This window comes from Helicoverpa armigera, chromosome 7 (genome assembly GCF_030705265.1).
Source record: "Helicoverpa armigera isolate CAAS_96S chromosome 7, ASM3070526v1, whole genome shotgun sequence".
NCBI lineage: Eukaryota > Metazoa > Arthropoda > Insecta > Lepidoptera > Noctuidae > Helicoverpa > Helicoverpa armigera.
In genome coordinates, this window is record NC_087126.1 from 7,647,877 (window position 1) to 7,671,019 (window position 23,143).

The 23,143-nt window shown below is 35.0% G+C and overlaps 3 protein-coding genes across 3 annotated transcripts; all 3 read left to right on the plus strand.

Moving 5' to 3' along the window:
• The first annotated feature begins 2,108 nt into the window (after window positions 1-2,108).
• On the plus strand, window positions 2,109-3,268 carry LOC110377476 (larval/pupal cuticle protein H1C). The gene is made up of 2 exons (XM_021336396.3): window positions 2,109-2,156; window positions 2,458-3,268. Exons 1-2 carry the CDS (start codon window positions 2,145-2,147, stop codon window positions 3,148-3,150), a joined length of 705 nt encoding a protein of 234 aa, XP_021192071.3. The 5' UTR covers window positions 2,109-2,144; the 3' UTR covers window positions 3,151-3,268.
• Window positions 3,269-9,073: 5,805 nt separating this feature from the next.
• Window positions 9,074-10,245, plus strand: LOC110377479 (cuticle protein 16.5). The gene is made up of 2 exons (XM_049847464.2): window positions 9,074-9,175; window positions 9,510-10,245. The coding sequence occupies exons 1-2, from the start codon at window positions 9,164-9,166 to the stop codon at window positions 10,155-10,157; spliced, it is 660 nt and encodes a 219-aa protein (XP_049703421.2). The 5' UTR covers window positions 9,074-9,163; the 3' UTR covers window positions 10,158-10,245.
• Window positions 10,246-18,830: 8,585 nt separating this feature from the next.
• LOC110377478 (cuticle protein 65) lies at window positions 18,831-22,478 on the plus strand. The gene is made up of 2 exons (XM_021336399.3): window positions 18,831-18,895; window positions 21,898-22,478. Exons 1-2 carry the CDS (start codon window positions 18,884-18,886, stop codon window positions 22,306-22,308), a joined length of 423 nt encoding a protein of 140 aa, XP_021192074.2. The 5' UTR covers window positions 18,831-18,883; the 3' UTR covers window positions 22,309-22,478.
• Window positions 22,479-23,143: the final 665 nt, after the last annotated feature.

Below are 23,143 nucleotides of genomic sequence, written 5' to 3' on the forward strand. Positions count from 1 at the left end.
CGAATATTAAGCGAATCTATATCACTCGATATTATCAAAAAGAAAAAATTGTATTTTTGGCACAATAATTAATCTGTTCAATAATTACAGTTATGTTAACCTCTCATCATTGTAGAACAAAATAATACATCTTCCAAATAAGGCAATGAAAGAAGATTATATGTGAAGCATTCACAATTATCTGTAATTGTACAAGACGCATATAACCTGACAACATAAAGACTCCTGTTTTGGTGGTACATAAAAAATGTGTTAATCCGTTATCTCACATAATCATAAAAATCAAGATTATCCTCTCATTTAATTTTTTTAAAGGTCAGAGCAAACACGTTATCTTCTGCCACACTTTTCTGTCTGACATGATTATTTCTCCGCTGAAAGCTCATCACTTGAATTTAAGAATAGCCGTATATAAGAGTATTACCTGAAAGATTGCAATAACATTTTAATTACAATACAAAACCCTTTCCAAATGCCAAGAATTCACAAAAAGAAAATTCTAAAAAAAATAAGGAACAGAGGGCGTGTAAGCCATACATAGTGGTTCGACAGGGGTTCCCACTTACCATCCTATGTTTTATTGATGCGACTCCCAAGTCCCATTAAATTTTCATTGCTTTATCACCCAACATCCGTGATATGTATGAGAATAGTAATTGCTTCATACACGACGTTTGAACCATTGAAAACTTCAGGCGTTTTCATGCACCGTTCTGAGTGAAATTAAAATGCGGTTTTCATTTTCATTATTTTTGTGGGCCGCTCCTTTGCATGAGCAAAACGGTTTGAATGAAAACGTTATTGAAAAAGTTCCGTGACAGAGTAAACGTGTGTTATAGGAATAAAGTTTTAAAAGGATGCCTTTAAATTCATAATGGTAATACAAAATCCAAACAAGTGAAACAAAATTACAAGAACATTCGATCATATTATTGCATATATAGTAAACGTTGTTCAACGATCCATTCATTTATTGAAAATGCGGTTACCAATATCTTTTACATTCAAAACAATTGCCGATCACAAAAGAGTACTTCCATCGCCAAAACTCCATCCAAAACAAATCAATGAACACAATCTGTTTCAAGTATCAGACAATTGAGGTCACACCCACGCATGAAACTCTATCGCATGTAGGCACTCGCTAACCAAAGCTAATATTTTAAAACATACCATTCACAGACATAGCAATTGCAACAAACATACGTACCAAATAAATTCTCAGAACGATTATGCAACAAATCGAGCATGTAGAACTGATATATCGATGTTTAGACTGCCAGGCGGCAGTAACGAACGTGTCGTCTGAAGCCCACCCATCGGGAATCGATTACTCATATTTATCGCTAACGAGCATCCATCGAATTGTTCTCCGTGTGATATGAATAAAACATATCGATTGTTCATAATTCGCTGGCTCGAATAAACAGGCTCATGTAATTACGGGATCATTTTATTAATGAAAACAATCGAATGGTATGATAAATTGAATTAAATTAAACCAATATGCGTGATGGTACTCGATGAAAATCGTCTGTTTCAATAACGGCTGTATTGAAATTATTGAAATGTGAAGCACGACTGAGTAGAATTCAAGAAATGGAAGCAGCCACGCTATGTATTAAGTTATAAATAAATTATGGAAGGTAGGTAATTTAAAGTATTTTAAACCAATCAATTATTCAACACTATATCCTTTACAAGCTTGTAAGGAGTACTGATTATTTACACAAATTATATTAAATGCACGAAAAAAACACTGCAACAGATTAAATCCTTATAGAGGTTAAACTGCCATAGAAGTAAGAAAATTATTATCAAGAATGGAATTCGCTAGGCGTCGATGTCGTTGGAAATATTCCAAATTCAGTATGCCATGTTTTACATTAAAATACAGGGGAAGTATGGGGCAGTCATGAATAATCGCTTATTATACCTTTATGGTGAGTTATTAAAGTCAAAGGTTAACCTGGGTTTAAGGTCTCAAACTGGTTTAACAGCTGTTATGTAGTGATGCATAACGATCATTAAATTGTTCATCGAGGGAGAAATTATTGAAGCGATCGATGTACTCCTATATAAGCTTGAAGCTTTTGATGAAAATGTCACACATTAACCAAAGTCTAAGAGGAATAAACGTGAAGATGATGCGGAAGGTAAGTTTGCGATCGATAAATTCATAAAACAAAATATTTTTTCGGTACTTTTCGATTATTTTTTAAAATTATATTTGAGTTAATTCTTTAGTGTATATTATGTAGGATAGGATAATAGCTGATTTTCGTTATTTACGATTACGTTACGTGAAATACATTTTATCAAAAGGCGTTTGTGTGATAGGGTCTGAGTTCTACAGTCAACTCATAGTAAAGAAATGCAGTATCTCGTCACGTCGCAGCCATATTGAAAATAATGACACAACTGAATATTTAAGTCCATTAAATGTTTTTGTTCCAGATTCTATTAATGCTGTGTTCCTCAGCTATAGTCAGTGCTGGTGTAATTGGAACCGACTATTCTCCATCACCCTCAATTTCCTACGCACCAATCGTCAAGACTGTTCCTACCAACGCTGACGCAAAAACAATTGCCACTCCTATCGGTTATACTAAAATTGTTCAGTCGCCACAAGTATACCATACAATATTGACCACTAAAGAAAGAAACTATGAAAGCCCAGATGGCACTCAACACACGACAACATACACCAAAACTTTGGACACGAATTACTCAAGTTTGAAGAACTATGACTCCAAATCTTCTAAAGATGGTGATGTTGTCGCAAATACAATACCTGGTATATACTCAACTGCAGTTCACTCTCCAGTTGTCTATCACCAAGGAACTGCCTACACTCTTTCCTCTCCCGTAGTTCATACGATCCAAGATTCTTCATCAACCAAATCAGTTGCGGTACCTGTGTACACCACTCATAACGTACCTTTATCTAAAACTATTGTTGCTCCTGTGACGTCATATACAAGTCCTGTTTTTGAAAAGAGTAATTATGTAGCTACAGGTTTATCTTCTTATTCTTCTCAGTCACCAGAAGTTGAGTCTAGACCAATTAAGACAACTGTAACATACTCTGAGGCCCCTCTAGTTTCCCATATGTCGTTCACTGGCCTAGGAGCAAGTTACGCATGGTAAATAATTTAAATTGTTCCTTCTCATGGTATGCGCGACTGACTGCTTGATTAAGTTTAATTTATGTTATAAATGTTATGTTTATGTAAGTCTAAAATTGTATCTTGTAAAATAAATTACTTCTGCATCAGAATTTGTGACTTTTTTCCTATACATTCGTGTCAAAAATACATACTATCCAAATGTTAATGCTAAACTCATAAATTACAACTTTGCAAAAAAAACATTAATTCCAAGTAGATGTAGTTAGCAACATCAATTTCTACACTATAATTGTTAAGCAACGTGTTAACTTAGAATGCCGTCATTAAGTTGGTTTGTAGAGGACTAGACTAGATAAACATTATTTGCTAAAATAATCTCAACTTTCTTGCTGTTGAAAGTTTTCAGATGTGATTTATCTAGTCGCATAGTATTTAATTTCATTTCATTGGAGAATAGATGTATTAAATAAATAAGGATGACAAAATACCAATAATGTAATGTAATTATTATTTCAAGAAGGCGATAAATTAAACTTAGGTACTTTTATCTCATGGCTGCAATCCGCCACAAATAATAGGTAAGTTGGTTATATTAATTGTATTATCGACAAACTTTTTAAACCAGAAAGTTCAATGACATTTCCTCTGTTTACCATAATAACATGAAAATAAATAGGAATCTAAGGCGAGCGCATATTACAAGATTTGATTTGATAAATAATACTCAATATGGAACAATAGAATCAAGAAAGTTCGCGTACTACGCTACGGTATGAAGTTTACTCGCTCTCTGCCATTCTATGATGAGTTTTCGATTTTTGAAAAAACCTTGAAATATTCTTTCATATTTTTTGGCAATAATTGTCAAACTACACATAATATAATATAATGATCAAATACATACGTACGTAACGATTTGCCATAACCAGCAAAATAAATCTTATGTATTTTATATAGATGTTCTTTTTGGTTTTGCGTACTTTTTTCCGCACTTTATTTATTCAATAATATCCCTTAATAAATAAGATAATAATCTGCTTAGGCACAGTTAATAAATTTCTCTGAATCATGTAATTTCAATATATCATACTTCACCTTTTAAAACTCTTACTACGCTATTATTATACTTACAGAAATAGAGAAAAAAGGAATAAAATAATGCTGTGACTACAAAACACAGACACCAATCAAATGTTAATGAAGTAGAACAAAAGGCGTGTCTTTTTCCTTCGTATCCTCAACCAACATTTAAATGATAAAACTTTGAAGCTGGGAGAAATGGAATATCATTTCCATTGATGACCATAACTTAGTGGTATGTTTTTGTTTGTAGATTTTAATAAAATCCAATTATTGTAGTAAGTGAATATTAACGGATTTTAATGCATTTAAAAATCCCACGTTCCTTTTTCACAGGTTTTTCATATTGATTTAAAAAGATAAAAGAGTGCCTTTCATTAGTAGTAAGCACCAGAAGGAACCACAGTTTTTAATTATCACAAAAATCGACTATTTTAAAACTTTTTATTCTAACTTTCAAAGCTTAATTTGTACCTAACTTGCGTCAACAATTGCTTTGTTGTTCAATACTAAAAGCGTCCCCCGTCATCAGGCTAATAAAACGATCTTCAAAATCGAATTCATGATAATAATATAATTTCCAGTAGAGACAGATTCTATTCATTCAACATTTCCATAATTGGGACTCCAACTTCGTCTGTAAACTAAGTTAGGTTTTATTCAGTCTGAGAATTTCGATACGAAAAAATGATTCAATATTTCGGTAAAAAACAAAAATAGAATTCATTCAGTACGTAATCCAGTTTTGGCAAATCCCAAAATCTACATCCCACGTGGACCGTAAAAAATAATTTATCTGCATTTCAAACTTCGTACTCTTTTTATTTCGTTAGTAGATATTGAATCTGTATGCATATTTAACTGTGAGCCATGGTTTTGAAGACTTAACGGAACTATCGAAAATGTTTTTTTTATTCTTTAGTGAGCACCAAGCAACACTTAACATCGTTGGTCCTTTCGTTCGAATTTATTATATTTTCACCTTTCTTTCTGTCTATTATAGTTTGTGAACTAGACTAAGTTAAAACGTTGTTGATATTCAACCAATTAAGCAGAACAGTGAACTGAATAAACTCTTTCAGGTATTGAAATTTTAAAAGCTTTTTTCTCTCGGCACTCTTAAATAACACCTATTGTTCGTTTTAGTTGCTAACCCAATTTCAGTTAGCTTAGGCATTAAAATAGATCAATTAGAATCACTTTCCCTAAAATATACAATAATAGGCAGGCGGATGCGCCAAGAATAGGTAGGTTTAAAAATATTTTTTTGAATCCGTAAGCGACTATTAAATCTACCTACTAATCAAGTACAAAATAAGCTCTTTACACAAAACTTAACATATAATTTACCAACAGTATCCTGTTACATTACCTAACACGTGCGTTCACAATCTAAGATCAGATTACCACACGCAGGCGGGTCCAATCGGTGGTCACAATACTTGGTCACAGTACCGGACTTGATAAAGATGTATTATGGCGCATTTACGTTACACACTCGACTAGCCCGCACGATTGACCTGTCCATGTCCATGTGCGTTGCAAAACGCACGCTAAGCTCAGTGTACATGGTGATGGATCGATCCAGAATGTTAGCTGGTTCTAGTGATGAAAGGACCAAAGTAGTGGCCTTTGATTTTGGGTTGTTGCAAAACAGGCCGGTTTTATTTACTTTAGACATGATTATTGCAAGGTAAAGATGTGGAGACTTATAACTCAAAAACGAATGAAACGATTTGGCTGAAAATGGATGGGGGGGGGGTAGCTTAAAACCAGAAAATGGACACAAGATACGTTTGTCTCCATTTTACGGGAAGTGGATCCGTTGGGACGCCGACGGGTCCACGGGTCGGGATGCCGCGTGCGGATGCTAGTTCTACCTATACTTATAAACTAAAAACATTATAACTTATTTGAGCATAAAAGATCAAGACATTTTTTTTATAACACTGGGACTTTTTGTTCCTTTGTTCCGCCTAACTAATTTTCCACCAACGTCTTCAGATATTTTCAATTCCGTACGAAGATAAAAGTAATAAGATTGGCAAACGGAAAACCAGATGTTTGGCCGATTTGTTTTGGAGTGGGAGTGAAACTCTCTGAGCCGTCTCATTTATTGTGTGAATACTTTATCTTGTTCTTATAATCTTGACCTTGAAAACAACACGAAGTAGGTTTTGTTGACATTATGACTAACACGGTTTTGAACTTACACCACGGTTTTGTGTAAATGTTGCTAACGTAATACCTATGTATATTTTTGTAGGACTCAAGTCATACAATTAATTAACATGAATGTTTGAATGAAACTTGTCACCTTATGGTTTGAATATTTTGATTAAATAATATACTTACATATGTATGTATTCTTAGTATTTAAATTGAAGTGTTTTTTTTTTGTTTTGGTAGGTATGTCTTATTTTTCTAGAAAAACCGTGTAAGCACTACTTATATTAAAATCGTGACAGTTTGCAAAGAAAAGTATCCGGTGGTTTTTCACATTTTTGTATCATCCACACACGAGTCCAGAGGAAGTCAAGGCCTAAACCTAAGTAGTACTTAAATAACATAATAAACACCAACACATCTGTTATGATTTACAATCAAATCATGGTGGCGTAAAATATTCATGGTCAATTAAGAAAACCCAGACTGTTGTAGGTATATATCCAAACCTAATGAAACGGAACTGAATGAACGAATTAATTTGAATAAATGAATTTTAATGAACTTAAAGATCAATGGCGACAAAACGTTTGATTAATTACCGGCGTCGATAAGTTTTACGGATGTTTAGTCAAACTCAGTGGTTTTGAAGATCAGATATGGTGTTTGGGTTAAAAATAAAATGATAGGGACTGATGAGTGCGACAAGAGAATGTTTAGGTCTTAAGTCCTTAGGGGACTTAAAAAAGCATCTACACAATAAGGTGGCACTTCTACACAATCTTTACTAATATTATAAAAAGGAAACATTTATTGTTAGTACCTACCCTAAAGACTCCGAAAGTAGTGAACCGATTTGAGAAATTCTTAAAATGCTGGAAAGCTACATTATTCCCGAGTGATATAGGCTATATTTTATACGGGTAGGTACGGGTAAAGTTCACGGAACCGCGGAATACGGCTAGCTGGGTATAAAATCAATGATGATCATTAATTAACGTCCTATATTTTTCAGTATAAGATTTGCTTAATTCCAGCAATTCTATTGCGTTATTCGAAAAACAAAAATCAGTGTGACTAAGTAGTCTAGATACATGTACGCCAGCCCTTTGAAATACCAGTATATCGCCCTTAGACAAAAGCACACACAGGCTTGCATAACGACAGTGCTAAAGTTTCATATGAAACTGTATGCACACCGCAGGGTAAGCTAGGCTGTCATAAATTATTATCTGGACACCCACATCTATCATACCATATGTTACATTAATAATTAAGCTCGAAAGGGACTGATTCAGTAACTAACGTGTGAGCACATTGGTAAATAAATTAATACCAAACCTGCATAATATAATTAGTCTATATAAAGATGAACATGTTAGAAATTCGTCACTATTCACCATCATCCCCCATTGAAGATTTATCAAATATAATATATAGGTAAGTCTCTCAAATGAAATCATTAAAATTATAACGTTTTAATAACGACAGTTCCTAATTGACTCAGGAAAGAGATGTCGAAACAAAATTCGATCGCGGACGCTTTTAAAATATAGACAGGGATTAAGGTCGATACTAGCTGCGAATCTTTAAATAAATCATTTTCTAGGAAAACGATTAACGAGGTTCGAGTAGCTGTGTTCCATTATACTGGCTAATCTTATTATATTCATCTGTAGGATCAACAAGAATCTTTAATTCTTAAAAACAGTTCACAGACCTTAAATACATCAAGTGCAAACATTTTCCAAATGCCATAAAATGACACTACGGACCAACTCCTGTAAGTACTATACCAGATTACACAATAGATCACCAGTTCGAAATTACTTCATGACCCCTCGGATCTTTTTACCTGCAATATTTACTTACACCTCAATCTTAATTCGACATGACAATATTAATTTCCCCATCGAAATCGATCATGATACTAATGAGAGATATTCTAACTCCCCGTATCGGCAATCTGATAACGAACAGTTGGTGGTTCTATCACAAAGTTTATAAAGACAAATTAATTAAGCGTGTGATAGATTACTGTTTTAAGTGGCATTATGACGGTAGCAGGAAGTTCGCTCATTGATGTTCAGAGTTGTAATTCTAAGATTACTCCATCTTGCAATGATAAGGAAATGAGTAATTAAATAAGTTGCTAGTTGTAACTGTGATTCATGAATGAAATCAAGGCGAATGTTTATAATGGGTAATTAGTAAGAATACCTACTAAGTATTCCTGGCATCGCAATGGTAGAGGATGTAATACTTTAGGGCCAACTTTGTGTTTAAGCTGGTTCAAGGTAGTCATAGCCTGGTTGCGTCGGAAAATGCTCCTAAAAATTTTCGTCGCATAAAAGGACCAATTCTAGAAACTACATTTTTGCCAAATTGTGCCTGGTTTTTGGCTTCCAAGGTCATATGTAGATTACACGCGGAAAATGTGTAGGTTCTTGAATCTTGAATCAATCTTTGTCCTATAGGTATTATTTATAATTTAATAAAACATTGTAGCCTGTGAAAACACTTCACTGTGCCTTTCCATGCGAAATATTTCAAACTCCCAATATTCGTCGACTAGCAGTGTCTGGAAATTTTCTCAGTATGTTACATATCGGTATAGTTGCATTCATTTTGGGCGGTCAATTTGTGACAGGGCTCTAACTAGAGCTTGCGATACTAGACCACATTTGGTACATGCGCCTGAGCTCGCGGGGGTAACGAGTCTACTATAAAAGTGCTTGTGTGTACTCAGACCGTATCACTTGCCGTAGTGGATTTTATATATCATAATGGCTGCTAAGGTACTTTATTTTATTGCATTAACTGCAGTTTTAAAAATAAAATTAAGTTTAATAGTGATTGGAAGGTTTTTTCTTGCAATGACTGATAAGCGGCTGCCCTTTACAGTTCCGATTTTATATAAAAGTTATTGAAAAATAATAAATTACAATAAAAGGGCAGCTTTAGATTTAATATGGAACATAAAATAAAATTTAAGTTTTTTGTTTACTAAATGTTGGTCTGAAATCACTTAGTTCTATACATTATTCAATGCACACGCATCTAAAATTTATGTTTGGATGTTTATTTATTTTCAAGAGATCAATAAATTAATACTTATCTATTTTATTTCAGTTACTAGTCCTTCTGTGCGCGGTGGCGGCAGTCCGCGCGGGTGGTTTATACGCTTCCGCTCCCGTGGCCACATACGCCGCGGCTCCCGTATACAAGAGCTACGCGGCTCCAGCCGTCGCGTACTCCGCACCTATCGCATACTCCGCCCCCGTAGTGAAGGCGGTTGCTCCCGCGGTCTCATCCATCTCATCGTACTCCACACACACCGCGCACGCGGCTCCTCTGGTGGCTAAGTCTTACGCTCCCGTGGCTACATACGCCGCCGCTCCCGTAGCCACATACGCCGCACACGCCGCTCCCGTAGCGACCTACGCTGCGCCCGCCTACGCCGCGCACGCGACATACGCCGCTCCTGCCGCCTACGCCGCGCCCGCTGCGTACGCCACGCACGCGGCTTACGCTGCGCCTGCGACCTACGCCGCCGCTCCCGTCGCCACATACGCCGCTGCTCCCGTAGCGTACGCCAAGTCGTACGCGCCCGCTGTGACATACGCCCAGGCCGCTCCCGTCGCCACCTACGCTGCCCACGCCGCTCCTATCGCCACATACGCCGCTGCCCCAGTTTATAAATCCGCCCTGACTTACTCCGCCGCGCCTGCAGTCTCACATGTGTCATACAACGGCCTCGCGTCCAACTACGGCTGGTGATCGCCTTAACGACTGTACAAATCTAGTTGTTTATGTTTTTTGTATATATACTTTTATACAATGAGAATAAAATTTTTAAAAAGATAAATGTACTTGTTTTGGGCTTATACGCTTTAACCCTACATCAAACAAGTAAATCTATTTAAAGATAAACAGCTTTTGATTTAAAATTGAAATACTAACTGAAAAAGAAAACGCAATAACGGATTGATTCAATCTATCTCAGAATTTATTTTATAAACTACATTTTCAGTTATGTACTTCGTAGTTCCACATATATTTTTTATTAGAAATTCGATCCGATTTCATGATATTTTAACCACGTTGACACTTTTAATCTTTATCCGCTTTCATTAGAGATATTTCACAGAGTATTTTAAATTATCCGTTTTCCGCGGTCATCCCCTGTTCCAAGAAACTACATCGTAGAACCAGAACAAAATACGCTACCTCGAAGTACTACCTACCAAATAGTGGAAAGATTTCTCAAATGGCTTGTTTTTTAAATAAGAGCATTTAAATAAACGAACGAACAACTTTATAATATTGAGTGGAGTATTGTTTTAAACGATTTTGTTATTTTGTATTAATCCATTGTAATTATCTGACAGAAATAATTTGATTTTTTTTATAAATATAAAACAAATTATAATAAATAAACGTTCGTAACGTTTCATCCGGCCTAAATCTAAATATCAAGGTCTCGTGAAGTATTTCTAGAAACCTGTAATATCAACGGAAAAAGGAAAATCCGTTCTAAACTAATTAGTTTATTATTCAACTAAATAACAAGCAATTAAAAGAAAAGGAAGCGTTTAACATTTCCAATATATTCATAGATCTTATCAATTTTAATTACAATATAAATAACAAAAGAAAACATAGCAACGGCTAAAACACACTGCAGACTAAAAGTGGGCCGACATTTGACCCGATACCTAGTTGTTTTTTTTTTAAGATAGATAAGATAGTCTAATGCCCGTTTTCACCAACGAATACCTAAATTTAGGGAGCATTTACGGAACACTTAATAAGAATTTCATTTTCACCAAAGCCTAGGTGTCAATTTTAACCTAAAAATTTCACTTAAACTTGGGAGCCCGATTGATGCCTGCTTAAACAACTCCTATCATTATCATTACAGAATACAAACATATTTTGAACCGTTTCTGGCGATGGATAGTGAAATGTACCTTTATATGTTATGTAACACCAAAAATACCATGTTTAAAAAGCAAAAAAAAAAATGAAACGTAAACTTTTAGAAAGTTTAAAAGCTGTGGAGGTTGTGGATATGTAAAATAATAATCATTAGAAGACCACGTACCTATCTTACGTGAAAGAGCAGATGTCTGAGAAAAAAGTACGATGATCATGACTTTTTTATAAGATTATAGGTTATCACTTGCTATGAATGCACTTGCTAGGTCGTGATGTCGCTGAATTATTCAAAAATAGGAAGTCCTGCATGTCCATAAATATGCAGACCATAACAGATGCAAATCTGGTAATCACTGATGTAGTTTCGCGGTGGCCGGGACAACTATAGGCCTATTCAGACCTAAGCGGTATTCGCTACCGTCTACGGCAGAGAAAACCCTATGGGTATGCGGTAATATGACTGTTCAGACCTAAGCGGTATTCGCTACCACCTGCGACAGAGAAAACCCAGTGGGTATGCGTTAATATTACTGTTGATGTTCGGGATGCATGCCGCTGCTGCCGCGCGGTATGTACTTCTACCCACAGCGGCAGTGGATATCGCTCAGGTCGCTCTAGCCGCGGTATAGTTATCGGCACGGATATTGAGCCCTGACCTTCACCTGCGCAGAAGCCATTTATTGGTTTATTGCCTTGTGTACAGTGCGCAAAGCGATCACCACTCTTCCGCCGAGAGCTCAATATCCGTGCCGGTAACTATACTTGATACTAAATACCTGAGCGAAACTGGCGCTGTATCTACCTCTACCCACAGCGGCAGCGAATATCGCTCAGGTTTGAATAGGCCTTAAATACCAAAACTGCAGTAGATACCAATGATTCGAAAATGGGGAATATGGAGGAGCCTATCTCCTAGGTGATAGGGGGATACCCTCTGGAGGTAAGAAGTAGGTTAACATTGAACATAATAAATTATGTAAATTAAAACAAAGATAGTAAACAAATATTTTAATATTAGTCCTCATATTATGTACCAAACATTATCATCATCCTCCTGCACCAATTCAATTTGAGGTGGGCTGGGCGCAGCATGTTTTTACACGTCTTTCCAATTTCTCGCACCACCTGAAACTAAATAAATATATAATTTTAACCCCATACTTAAATCCATCAACTCATGGAGAACAAAAATACAATGAAACCGACAGTAAAACAAGGAACACAGTTGTACGGCAATATCTTAATACACTATATTATTATACACAGATATTATTCACATTTACCTGTAAAGGGTTCCTGTCGCATTAAAACTATTTGTGACTGGATCCAAGCTTTGTTTTTGGCTTCGTTCGTGGTCCCATCCATTTTTTGTTTAATATTGTGTCTCTATGAGACGTCAGCAATTTCACTAGCTTGTCTTTTTCTTCTGCAAGAAAGGTTTATCCTCGTTTTCTCTTCTCTGCCAAAATAAACATATCTATTCAACAACAATAAACCCAAAATTAACCTCACTCTATGTACACATACACATCAGTCAATTTGACAAACGCGCGAATGACATAGGTAAAAATTCACCTATAGAAAACCTCTTTACTGTTTTATTGCATAAAACATAGCGTTATTTAGTTTAAGTTAAATTAAAATAACATCACAAGAAAAAAAACTCACAGGCTTAAGTAATATATACTCGATAGACATTTATTTCTTAAGAAGTACAGAAAAATCATTTTATCGATAAAATATCGACTTTGCATTATCGTTTGTAGAACTCGTAATCTGTCACTTACTTAAGAGATCCATGTACAAGTGTGGTGAAAATGAATTTAGGTAGGTGTCAAATTGGGAGGGATCCTTACTAAAAGTAGCATTTAGATAGGGAAACGGTAAGAGGTTGTTGGTGAAAACGGGCATACTGATCTTTACAATGTGCGTACATTTCATCTTCATATTGATTTAAGAATCCAAACAAACTATCTGCCGATTAAAAATCTTCAGTGTACGCGTATTCTAAAACGGACGTAAACTTTATAATTAACATACCGACAATTTACAAAGATATGACGTGTTAACATCAAGATAGGAATCATTATAATCATGATCATTGTTTCGAACAAGGTTAAGGATTGATGTCGAAAGTATGGGAACTAGCCTTGTCTCACATCACGCGACTTACAACTTATCACGCACTCTGACAACATAAATTATATCTGTCACAGAATTTGGTGTGACTTTGAAGCTACAGTATAGTATGCAAATGTTCTCACTAATTTTATGTTGGAGCTCGTCTAAGCTGATAATTTTATGATACGCCCCACTACCGCATCTATGCACATAGACAATGTGTATATGTATATTTTGTGTTTATTCAACCCATTTTGTGTTGTATAAAACACAAAATATACCTCTAGTCTAGAGGTACATATATATAGCTATAGGTGTAGGAGTAGCTAACATTTTATATGACTTAAACCAAATTATTTCTCAGCGCCCCTAAATGATGCTGTATACTAAGCCAATTTTATTTAAGACCTATAATCATAAAGTAATAAGGAACCTAATTATAATAGACTCATCAATACATTAACAAGATTGTTTCAAACGCAAGGACCAAAATATGAAGCTTAGTAGAATCATTTCACAATTTTCTCACTTGACACAGATTACAACTTAATAGTACCAGTCTGCATTTAGACTAGTGCAATGACATGCATTACTAGGTGATTATATTAAACGCCTATTTCCCATGTTGATCTAGGCAGTGAAATAAAAATGTTGTGCCGTTTGATTGCGTAATCGAAAAGTACCTACTAGAAGTAAGATCTATATTGGGTCGATGGCATTGGGCTACTTATGCGTGATTCTATTTATAGTAAAGAAAAGTATAGTGTTAAAGAAAAGAGTCTAGATGTAATGAATGAGGTTATCGCCATTTGAGCCTAAAGTAGCGCACAAAAAATGGCTATTCTATTTCTCACATAAAAGTACTTGTAAAGCAATAAAGCCAATTGCAATTTATAATCTACTTACTACTAATATTAGTGACAAAGCACACGACATAAACAAGGCATAAAAACATTTCATAAATTATTAATGTTTTTCATTCAATCAACAATAAGTCAATAAAATGAGCTTAACTAATAAAACAGATATGTCAACAATCTCATTACGTGTTCAATTCTCACACAAATAGAACTCATTGCTCAAAGAATTCGCATGGACCTGCAACTTGCGCGCACGCAACGTTCATTCAGAAATAACAGCTTCTGGCTTCATTTTTTGGATTCCGTGTCAATTGGGTGACAATTTTATGATGTGCAGCTGCACAGGTGCTTATTACGTCTGACTTCTGACATAATCATACATAGAGGTATTATAATTGTCAGGTCATGGTTTCACACCTTTAAAGTTTGAACCGGTTTAGGTACTTTCCAAGAAGCCTTAGGACGTAACTACAACAATAAAAGAAAAACCACGTGGAAAACTGATATTTGAGGAGAAAATGTGAAAAATCTTTTAAGAAAGGCTAAAAAAGGAAAGAAAAAGAGAAAATAAAGGAAAAGTTTTCATCCCGGTGTGCGAAGTAGTTCCCGTGGGACGTAAGTGAAAATACTGGAGGAAGCTAGTGCCTAATAATTAACAAAGAATTTAATAAATAGGGTAAGTAAGTTATGTTGAAAGAACCTACTACATCTTCACAACTTTTGGCAGTTAATAGTTGATTATTTTACAACACAAACACTTCATTTAACGCAATGAAAACAGGGTTATTCACTGACGCTACTTCATCAAGTAAAAAGAAACATATTTGGTCCACTGCCAACACATGAGTATTTTTCCGTTTATTACATAGCTTTGTGTATGAAAGGGGATTTTATTTATTTATTTCCATATACAAAGAGCAAGGAAGTTCTTCGGAAACCTTAATATTACGGTTATTCATCATTATGATTAGTGTATAAAGTTCTTTACTGCCGGTTTTATTAGCTTATATTTATGCTTTCTTCATATTATCTGCTTGTTTATTTTTAGGGTTCCGTACTCAAAGGGGGTCCCTTTGCCTTTTACTAAGCCTTTACCGTATTACTAAGGCTCCGTCCGTCCGTCTGTCTGTCACCAGGTTGCATCTCATTGACTATTTGTCACATATCATGTATTATTGTTGCCACTATTAAACAAATACTGAAAACTAAGACCCTGTCCTGTGTATTTGGGATCCAACATACAACAAACGTGATTTTTTGGCCAATTTGTCGGTCCCACGGCTCGCTCTTAGCCGGTTTTTCTAGATAGTGAAGAAGTTTTATACCTAAAGTTACTTACACTAATACACAAGATGTGTTGAGTAATAATTTGGACACAAGAAATAATGCCGCGACACATAAAGGCCTATCTTTTATTGTGACAACACATGTTGCATGTGTGCGCAACGACTTGTTATCCTTATTGACTAATAGCGAAACCTGGTCCTTTTGTCTGAACTGTTGCAACTAGATACTTAGTAAGTGTGACTTTATTTCTTAAATCACTTTACTAAACGTAGGTAATACGTATATGTTGCTAATGCACCTAATGCTTGCCAATTTCGGATATAGGTATTTTATATAATTATTCGAAGAGAAAACCATTTTTTTTACTCTAACTCAGAAACATGCACATGCACTAGTTTAATGATTAGTATAGCTTAAATGCGGATGATTGACCCCATAAGAGCAAATAAATGAACCAATGAAATGCACGTCAGATAAAATTATACCAATCAACGGTCCAATAAACACACTCACTTTACTATTACAAACAATTAATACAAAACAGATATGTAAGTCTAATTACGGCCTAACATCATTAATCAATTTAATTTAAAAACAGACGTCGCCGCGAGGCAAGACAGTACAAGTCACTACAGTTATTACAAAATACTTACTAACATATAGGTAGATACCTAGTTTTTGTCGTGACCTGTTATCGAGCGCCAACAAGCCTATGGGTCACTGACCTCTTGGCTACATTGACCCCAGAATATAATGTTGTTAAGATCAAAGTCACATACTTAATTAAATTAAGCACAATTTGAAAATAAAGATTTTATTTATCCCTACTAATATTATAAATGTGAAAGTAACTCTGTCTGTCTGTCTGTCTTTTCTTCACGCCTTAACTACTGAACCGATTTGTGTGAAATTTGGTACAGACATAGTTGGACCTTGAGAAAGGACATAGGATAGCTTTTATTACAAAAAATAAAATTTATTCCGGACATACAGTACCATCTATTGGTCAAACCAAAAATCTGCCGGAAGTCACTATTCCACGCGAACGAAGTCACGGGCAAAAAGCTAGTTGTTTTATATTTTACTAGCCGTTTTGCCGCGGTTTCACCCGCGTCCCGTGGGAGCTACTGCCCGCACCGGGATAATATAGCCTCGCAGATAATATAGCTTTCTAATGGTGAAAGCTATATTAAAATCGGTCTAGTAGTTTTTGAGTTTATCCATTACAACCAAATAAACAAAGTTTTCCTCTTTATAATATTAGTATAGATTACTAGTCTTATATAAGTTTAATGCATTTGCGAGCAATATACCACTTTCTGGATTAAATGGTTCTTACTTATGATAAAAGATACGAATAAGTGATACATGTTAATTAATCTGTCTATTTATCTGCCAATTGAACACGTGGTCTTTTATATCGTGTGACTTACTTGTACATAGGTACATAATTGACAGCCACTTATGTGAATTTAATAGAAAACTTACTACATAGCTTCTCTAGATTTTACTAAAATTAATTATGGTGTGGCTATTTCATAAGGTAGGTTACCTGTTACAACTACTACCTTCTTTAGTTTAGAAGCCTCGCGCAAGTGTTGATGGAGTTTTTAAGAGCTTGTCTATAGCTATCTTCTATTCTACATTTCTATACCTACATTTTTTGTAAATAAATGTTATCTAGATTTCTGTAATGGATTGGCTTTATTTACATACTTATGTGTTAGAATAGAAGTATTTTATACTGAGAAAGCGACGCTTAAAACTTATTTCAGTGCTCTGTCTACGAAGATAAATCAAAGAATAACTGTGTCACAACTCGCATCGGCTTTTAAATACGGCATTCATAATAATCTAAACAGGAACAATTAACAAATATAAATATTAGTGCCATCTACGCATAATATATCTATGAATAATATAATTTACTCCAAATATGAAATGTTTATGTATCAGATGTCAATTATTTTGTTGATTTCATCAAAAACGCATTTGATTAGCCTTGGCAATAATGCAGTTTGGCAATATTCGTCTAATGAGATCTTGACACATTTGCAAGAAGGTGACAAGAGACTCAACCATCATCATCATCATCACTGTCATTCACCATGTACCTCATTAAAAAGATTTTGAACCCCGGCGCTCATTAATATTGCAATTGATGCATCCAACTAGTATAAAAAAATGTGAAAGTTTGTGACAATTTATGGATGTATGTTTGTTATTCTTTCACGCAAAAACGATTGGACCGAATTGGGTTTACCCTGGGTTAATACATAAGCTACTTTTTATCAACACATCGGGCAGCGGAGCAGCGGGCGGAAGCTAGTTGAGTCATATAAAAAATAGGTATGCCAGGTTCAGAGATTATTCCTATATTCCAAAAAAAGAGCTAAGGACCATTAAAGGATCGAGTGAATAATTAATATTACCTACCCCATAATTCAGTAAATTCCTAGTTTTTGCGAGCTTCTGACTATCAGAGCCTACAATGTCGATATTACTCGATAAACGTAAAAAGTCATAAAAGCATCTGGAATTTGAAGTTACAATGTAGATGGAGCGTTTTTCATATTACAGAATATTAACTTACTGAAGTAGTTTTAATGTTGATTAAATATGAATAAAGTTGAAGTTTATAAATTTATTTTATCTGTGAAATCCATGCTGCGCCTAGCGGTTTGTCTAATTTTTTGATCGTAATTCTTCTTTGTCCATCTGAATTTGGAAATAATGTATCATATCCAGTTCACAGCTATACAAACGTAAGTCAAGATAATGTGCTAATTACCTAACGCCCTTACGGTAATTAGCCCCACACAATTAAAAAGTCTCAGGATAACCCTTGTAGCCGAGACTATCAAATAATGAAAGTTGAAATCCGCAGTCTCATTGCTACCCCAAATCCACTCATTGCAATTTCTTGATAAATTAGAACAATAGAAGACAAAACCTCACATTTAAGCTAAACATTAAATTAATTTAGAAAAATAACCGTAGAAACTATTGCACGAAACAAAAAAACGCATCCACACATTTCAACTTCCTGCATTCACAAAATTAGTTCACCTTCGTTTCACATTTTATTTTTATAATGATATAAAAAATAATTTTAATTTCAAAAGAGACCTTACACACAACATTTGTGATACAATTATGCGCCATTTTTACTAAAATTACCTAGAAACTTGACAATGGCGAGGCCGCTTTGTTTCCTGAGATTTGGTTAACTATATAAGCTGACATTTTTCGTTTGGCTAACATTCAAGACATCATATTCCAACATACTACATCAAAATGATCGCTAAGGTAAGAACAGTGATATATTGTCAATTTATAATGCATCATCCCGAGGTCGTATGAACATACTAATAAAATTATTAACAGTGTTGCGGTGTTAGTGTAGTGTTAAAAAATAAGTGTCTGTGAACATTTTTAATTACCATGACGTGGGTCTTTACTTACCAAATAGGAACTACTAATCCTGGAATAATCCAGATTATATCCCAAATGGTGATAAAAGCCTAATATGTAGTTTTGGTACCATGGCAAAAGCACAAAGTATTGCAATCACCTAAGACTTGTCGTGTGCAAGTACTAATTCACCCTATCATGAAAACTGATTTTAAATTAAATTACGTTAACTTCAAAACCGATATTTACCCAATCGATGTACAATGGTCATCAGATATTATGCTATACTAGTGAAATAATTAAATAATATTATCAAGCAATATACCAGCTTCATCAGGATTTTCATAATAGGTATACGAAGTGTACTCAGTCTGAAATCTCCGATACCTTTAATCAAAAACTAGGTTCAAAAATATCCTGGATACCATATTTTTTAACGTCCAAGTTACGAACATCGAGATTAGTGAAACGGTGACGTCGGCACAGTTTTGGGCCTTTGCCAGAATTTAATTTTTCTCTCAGGCATGTGAAAATATTTTTGAGCCCGAACTGACTTTTATGGTTTTCTTACGTCTTTTATGAGCCTATTCTTAAACGTTTCCAAGCTTTCGAACGAGGATTGATTTAAGTTGGATTTTTATAGTTTAGTTCCATAAAATACTTCTAAAAAACAGTCATGTTTTTTCCAACTAAAAATAAACTTGATTATTATTTTTGTATCAATATAATATTAGGTAATTTCTTTACATACGCACTAAAAACATAGGTACAAGTCACACTTGACTAGCTACAAACTAGATCACCTATTTACTATTATTCTAAATCCACTGAAAGGCTTGCCTAACCCAGTTCTTATTAAGTAACACTGGCCTTTAAGCGAATCAATCAGTACAAGTTTTAAATCTCTGGCATTAGAGACAGCTTTCATAATGTCTGTCACATGTGCAATCTAGTCGATCATTAATCATAATGTCTAATGGGAATTAATAAGTAAGATATTCCCCTTAATATATTATAATATGTCCTGCAATGTGGATGTCCTGCAATCATCAATTGATGTTACCGGCCTGACCTTTTGTTAAAGTTTAAGCGCTTTAAAATGATCAAGAGTCGATTATTTCCATATAAACCGTATAACGTGAATACGAGGTAACCACTTCATAGGGCTTGAAGACGCACTGTTGATGATTGTTTGTATTCTGTTATTCTGATTTAATCTTAGGCATGTTCCACGTAAGTCATTATATTTTCTGGTTATTTAAAAAAAGTTAGACAAGGGTGAGCCTATACGCAAATATAAGTTATATAAAGGACGATGGGCGTTTTGGTACCCTGTCCAACAGTGCTGATTTTAGTACCATTGTGTAGGTCTTGGCAAGGCAAAAAATGTTTACTATGACGACTAGTCCCAAATCCTTGTCCATTTCGCGTGACATCGACTAATAGAATGTGTAATGTTCATAAGTCATCAACGTAGATGTAGTTCTTAAATCCAACTGTATTGAATAAAAACTAATAAAGTAACAAAAAAACAGGAATTTGGCCTTCTTAAAATGTTTGCCTGCCGACTGCTTTAAAAAAAGACTGTGCAAACCTTTGCAGTTCACGCAGAACTAGCTTATGTATTTGATGAAAGTCTTTCAGTATTAACAATCAATTAAGGTTGAAAAGTCAGGAGACGATGTTAACATAGTACATATTACGACTTAATCTTGCTCCTCAAGAGGTGCTGAGATAAAGGCGAATTTCTTCCTAAAAAAAGATGAATAGAAATGTTTTTAACTTTTGTCAAATCAGATGATGATTGTGATTCCGTAGTATGACTCCATAGACTATTACAACCTTTAGATTATAATAGAGTGTATCTTAAACAATGTAAGATGTCTATTAACTGAGTTTAAAATTATTACACTGACGACATAAGCCTCTTAATGAATTTGCATATATGGATGACATACTTGTTTGTATGTCGATTCAATTTTTATCATTACTCGTATCGGACAGCTAATTGAGGCAAGCCCCATAGTTTTTATTATTCTTCACGTAAATATCTTTCTAATGATATATCATGAGTTACTGTTGGAGCGGGTACCAAATCCCATACAAAGTGCCCATTGTCCTTTAAAAAAGCTTGTAAAGCAATTCAATTTATAACTGTTGTTAATTTGATTTAAGCTATCTCTATTACTGTTGACTTATTTATTAATCAGAACGCGTATCAAGTTCAGAATAGTCTATGTTACCTATAAATTGCAAGAAAGTAATCACACTTCTAGCGTAATAAAAATAAATGATTAGCGCGTTTACGCGGTTCAAGTAAATATTTATCGATACCGATTACCGATAAATCTACAAAGCAAAGTTCCGCGATCCCTATACGGGAAAAATACGACATCTCAAAGAAAACTGTTAATTACTTTAGTGATACCAGTCTTTTTAATTTGCGTAGGTGGAAGAATAATGTGGATTGTCTTGTGACAGTCACTTGTTTACATCGTTTCGCAATTGTCAAGGTATTGACCTCGAAAGTACCCCAACGACTAGTGCAGTACGGCAGACGGACCAAGATATAGGCCTACATTTTCAAGTAGCCAAAATTTTGTTTCGTCACGCGATGACTATTAAAGGGTTAATAAAACTTCAAGGTCACAGTAATGAGAAAATGGTTGAGCAATTGAATGCGATGTCACTCGCGATTGTTTTAAAAAAGAGGCTACCTAAGTAGTGTCGTAACTGAATTAGGTATGTGCTCATTTGTAATGTGACAAGAAGGCGCTTAAGTTTTAATGATCTAATGGAGAAGCTCACCGTTACCATTAGATTAAACTGTAATTATTTCTAGTACTGAAGCCAATAGACTTTCATTTGCATACTTAATTTTATGTCATTTGTTACAGTTCGCCGTAATTCTCTGCCTGGTAGGCTTGGCTCGCGCCGGCGGCTGGGGCGGTGGCCTAGGCTACGGCTCAGGCCTTGGCTACTCATCAGGCCTCGGCTACGGCCTCGGGTATTCCGGCTACGTAGCACCCGCATACACCGCCCCCATCGTCACTAAGGCCGTTGTCGCAGCCCCCATTGTGACCAAAGCGGTTATCCCTGCAGTTTCGTACGCACCCGCGGTTTCAACTGTTTCCCGTTATCAAGTGCATTCGTCTCCTATTGTTAAGTCTTACGTAGCCCCTGCTGTGTCTTACGCGTCTTATGCTTCTCCTTACTCTGTTTCTTACGGTGGCCATGGGTACGGTGGTCTTGGGTACGCTGGCTACGGGGGCTATGGTCACGGGTACTCTTCCAAATACCTGTGGTAAGATGACGGACAGAAATTGGATATATGTACTTAGCAAAATTGATCACCTTGTATGTTGTTGTAAATTGTAAATATTATTGTACTTCTCTCTGTGTATAGTATGGCTGTTTTAATTTATAGCAGATTTATGTTTCTTTTTTTATGTGTTCAATAAATTTGTACCTGTCTTAATGAAGAATTTTATTTGGTTTCCTTGTGAAGTGGTTTAATGTGATTTGAAGTGCGATAAGTAAGTTTGGGAGTGATTGGACCAGCTTATTTTTAGTAACGAATTTACTTATTCTGTAACGAAAATATTGAACGAAAATGAATTCATTTTGTATTTAAATAAAACATGCATGATCGTAGCCATAGACAGATACTGTTATTTTCCAAAAGTGTTGAGTTATTAAAAAAAACATCTACCTGCTCTTTCATCGAGATACTTCATCAACGAACGAAACGAAGGTAAACATTTCATTTCATACAGCAATTAAAAAAATACTCTCATGGAAATTCAAATTTCCACTGAAAAAAGCGCAACTGGAATTAGATTAGGTACCTACTAAGTAAATCGTTCAATAAGATCTAATTTATGTTTCTGAACATACCTACCTATTACGTTCACTAGGTAATTAGTGTACAAGATTATAAAGCTCTTGAAATTTAATGACTCGCTACAATCTGTCACTTGAACAGGATTTTCTTGTTAGCGAATCTTAATAATTATGCTTTACATATTTGATGGCAAATGGTTGATTTAGGTATTTAAATTATGGAGGTACTACTAAATTATATACTAAAGGTTAAATATCTTGATAGGTCTTTTTACACATATAAACAAACGCTTTAATAAA